Raw genomic sequence first — 3,689 nt, 5'->3', positions numbered from 1 at the left:
CCCTGTGCCTGGACCTGACTACGTGATTGTCTTCCGCTAAGGTACCTCGACCTCGGCTGCCACCGCGGGCTAGTCACACTTGGGAACGACCTAGTGGTATCCTGCCGCAGCAAGTCCAACCCTCTTTGCGGCGGGCTCTGGTGAATACCAGGTGCCGCTAGACTCCGGTCCCAGGTGTTGGCTAGTTCCACCTCCCGCGGTGGTCCAGAGGATCCACTGACCCTGACACTCCTGAACTACCTGGAGCATAGTATAAAGGTGTCTTGAGTCCTGGCTAAGTAGCATCATCAACATATCATCGGAAGGAGAATGTCTGATCAATGTAGATTCACTTTATTACTCCGAGTACTTACCCCCATATAAGCAAACTACTTTAATCTCATGTATAGGAGCACTGTACAGTGCCCAACAATTGGGTTGACCACTACCAATCAATTGTTTTTTATACTGTTCAAAATTTTATAAAAAATGTATGACAAAAGAAAAGTTATTAAACTGGTATAATACAGCAGTATTATAAACATGACTGCACCGGGGTCAGATATTGTCAAATCCTTGAGGTCAAAGTAAACCAAGGCAAAACCCCTGGACTACAGCGTGATCACAAAGCCGTGATCATAAACCCCCACAAATAAGGATTAGGAATGTTACAACAGAATATGTTTTCTCATTGCCTCCTTGATATCTTTGTTTCTTAAGCTGTAAATTAAGGGGTTAACTAGCGGAGTCAGCACAGTGTAGACCATAGAGAATATTTTACGTAAAACAGCAGATTGTGCAGTCTGTGGGGTCAAATAAATGGAGAAGAGCGCACCATAAAAGATGGACACCACGGAGAGGTGGGAGCCACAGGTGGTGAAAGCCTTCAGCCTCTGAGTGACGGACTGGAGTCTCAGGATGGTAAAGACAATGTACACGTAGGAGACAATGACTATAAGGAATGGGCACACCAGTACCGGGAAGCAGAGGACTAGTGCCAGAACCTTTATCATGAACACACTGGAACAAGACAGATCTAAGATGGGATCAATCTCACAAAAGAAGTGGTCAATGACATTGGACCTACAGAAGTGAAGCTGTGATATATTGACTGATTGAGTCAATGCTACAGAAAAACCTAAGATCCAGGAGGAAACTATGAATGTAATGCAAACCACAGAGCTCATTATGGAGTCATAGTGCAGAGGGTGACATATGGCCAGATATCGATCATAAGACATCACCGTCAATAGAAAACACTCCGAGGCTTCAGAAAACGCAAAGAAAAACAGCTGCGTGACACATGCAGGGAGCGTTATGGAGGAGCCAGTGTTCAGAACCACAAGGACCATGTTCGGGACAATGTCCGAGGACAGGATGAGGTCAGATGTGGTGAGCTGCGTCAAGAAGAAGTACATGGGGCAGTGGAGGCTTCTTGTGGAGGACACCAGCGCGATGACCAAGAGGTTCCCACTGATTGTAGTGAGATAAATAAAGATGAGTAGATGAAACAAGGCAAGTCGGAAGCTGTGGAGGCCGGGAAATCCAAGAAGGACGACTGACGTTATGTTGTTCCTTTCCATGTCTTCTAAAATGAACCTGATATTATTCACAAGGAGGAGCCATTACTGGGGCACAAGGAGACAATTTTGCTCGAAACTACAGAGTCTTGGACAATCCATTGCCATGGACACAGGACATAAAATTGGGCAGAAAATAAAGCCCAAGCTCCTTTAGATACTTTAAAGGTTAAATGAATCACAACAACAAATTCCACATTACTGTCATGTCGTATCCAAAGGGACCTTTATCAAATGCTGAAATAAAATATAATAATAATAATTATAATAATAATATTTATTTCTATATCGCCATCATATTCTGCAGTTTTACAAATCATAGGAGAAATATACAAACATAATATTACATTATATAGTATAAACAGTCATATGGAACAATAGGAGGGAGGGCTTACAGTCTATGAGGATGAGGGGGGACACAAGAGCTTACAGTCTATGAGGATGAGGAGGTGACACAAAAGCTTACAGTCTATGAGGATGAGGGGGGACACGAGCTTACAGTCTATGAGGATGAGGGTGTGACACAAGAGCTTACAGTCTATGAGGATGAGGGGAGGACACAAGAGCTTACAGTCTATGAGGATGAGGGGGGACACAAGAGCTTACAGTCTATGAGGATGAGGAGGACACAAGAGCTTACAGTCTATGAGGATGAGGGGGTGACACAAGAGCTTACAGTCTATGAGGATGAGGGGGTGACACAAGAGCTTACAGTCTATGAGGATGAGGGGGTGACACAAGAGCTTACAGTCTATGAGGATGAGGGAGTGACACAAGAGCTTACAGTCTATGAGGATGAGGGGGGGGGGGCACAAGAGCTTACAGTCTATGAGGATGAGGGGGTGACACAAGAGCTTACAGTCTATGAGGATGAGGGGGTGACACAAGAGCTTACAGTCTATGAGGATGAGGGGGTGATACAAGAGCTTACAGTCTATGAGGATGAGGGGTGATAAAAGAGCTTACAGTCTATGAGGATGATGGGGTGACACAAGAGCTTACAGTCTATGAGGATGAGGAGGTGACACAAGAGCTTACAGTCTATGAGGATGAGGGGGTGACACAAGAGCTTACAGTCTATGAGGATGAGGGGGTGACACAAGAGCTTACAGTCTATGAGGATGAGGGGTGACACAAGAGCTTACAGTCTATGAGGATGAGGGGGACACAAGAGCTTACAGTCTATGAGGATGAGGGGGACACAAGAGCTTACAGTCTATGAGGAGGAGGAGGTGACACAAGAGCTTACAGACTATGAGGATGAGGGGGACACAAGAGCTTACAGTCTATGGGGATGAGGGGGTGACACAAGAGCTTACAGTCTTTGAGGATGAGGGGGACACAAGAGCTTACAGTCTATGGGAATGAGGGGGTGACAAAAGAGCTTACAGTCTATGAGGATGAGGGGGACACAAGAGCTTACAGTCTATGGGGATGAGGGGGTGACACAAGAGCTTACAGTCTATGAGGATGAGGGGGACACAAGAGCTTACAGTCTATGAGGATGAGGGGTGACACAAGATCTTACAGACTATGAGGATGAGGGGGGACACAAGAGCTTACAGTCTATGAGGATGAGGGGGACACAAGAGCTTACAGTCTATGAGGATGAGTGGGTGACACAAGAGCTTACAGTCTATGAGGATGAGGGGTGACACAAGAGCTTACAGTCTATGAGGATGAGGGGGTGACACAAGAGCTTACAGTCTATGAGGATGAGGGGGTGACACAAGAGCTTACAGTCTATGAGGATGAGGGGAGGACACAAAAGCTTACAGTCTATGAGGATGAGGGGGTGACACAAGAGCTTACAGTCTATGAGGATGAGGGGGTGACACAAGAGCTTACAGTCTATGAGGATAAAGAAGTGGCATGAGAAACATTAGCGGTATCAAGCTGGATATGCAATACACAGGGAAAAACAAGAATTGAACAAGTTGAATGATGATACATCATTGAAGAAATATATGATAGAGAGTGTGAGCAGGGGCAGATAAGACTTCCATGGGTCCTGCGCTGTATGAATATTATAGCACCTACATGTCTGGAGACAGTTCCTAAGCTTTGTTGGGAATGGAGTTTGTGTCTCCTCTACTGCTTTCAATCTGCAGTTTGGGCGGGACTGGATGA

General features: G+C 45.6%; 1 protein-coding gene across 1 annotated transcript; it reads right to left on the bottom strand.

The window, feature by feature from the left end:
* Positions 1-647: 647 nt before the first annotated feature.
* On the bottom strand, positions 648-1,562 carry LOC140128754 (olfactory receptor 11L1-like). The gene has a single exon (XM_072150454.1). It carries the CDS (start codon positions 1,560-1,562, stop codon positions 648-650), a length of 915 nt encoding a protein of 304 aa, XP_072006555.1.
* Positions 1,563-3,689: the final 2,127 nt, after the last annotated feature.

The sequence above is a fragment of the Engystomops pustulosus genome, chromosome 4 (genome assembly GCF_040894005.1).
Source record: "Engystomops pustulosus chromosome 4, aEngPut4.maternal, whole genome shotgun sequence".
NCBI classification, from domain to species: Eukaryota; Metazoa; Chordata; class Amphibia; order Anura; family Leptodactylidae; genus Engystomops; species Engystomops pustulosus.
The sequence above is the reverse complement of the archived record's forward strand: the minus strand, read 5'-3'. Positions and strand labels throughout refer to the sequence as shown.

Coding starts and splice junctions, on each gene's coding strand:
- LOC140128754 (XM_072150454.1), bottom strand. CDS start 1,562: ATGGAAAGGAACAACATAACGTCAGTCGTCCTTCTTGGATTTCCCGGC.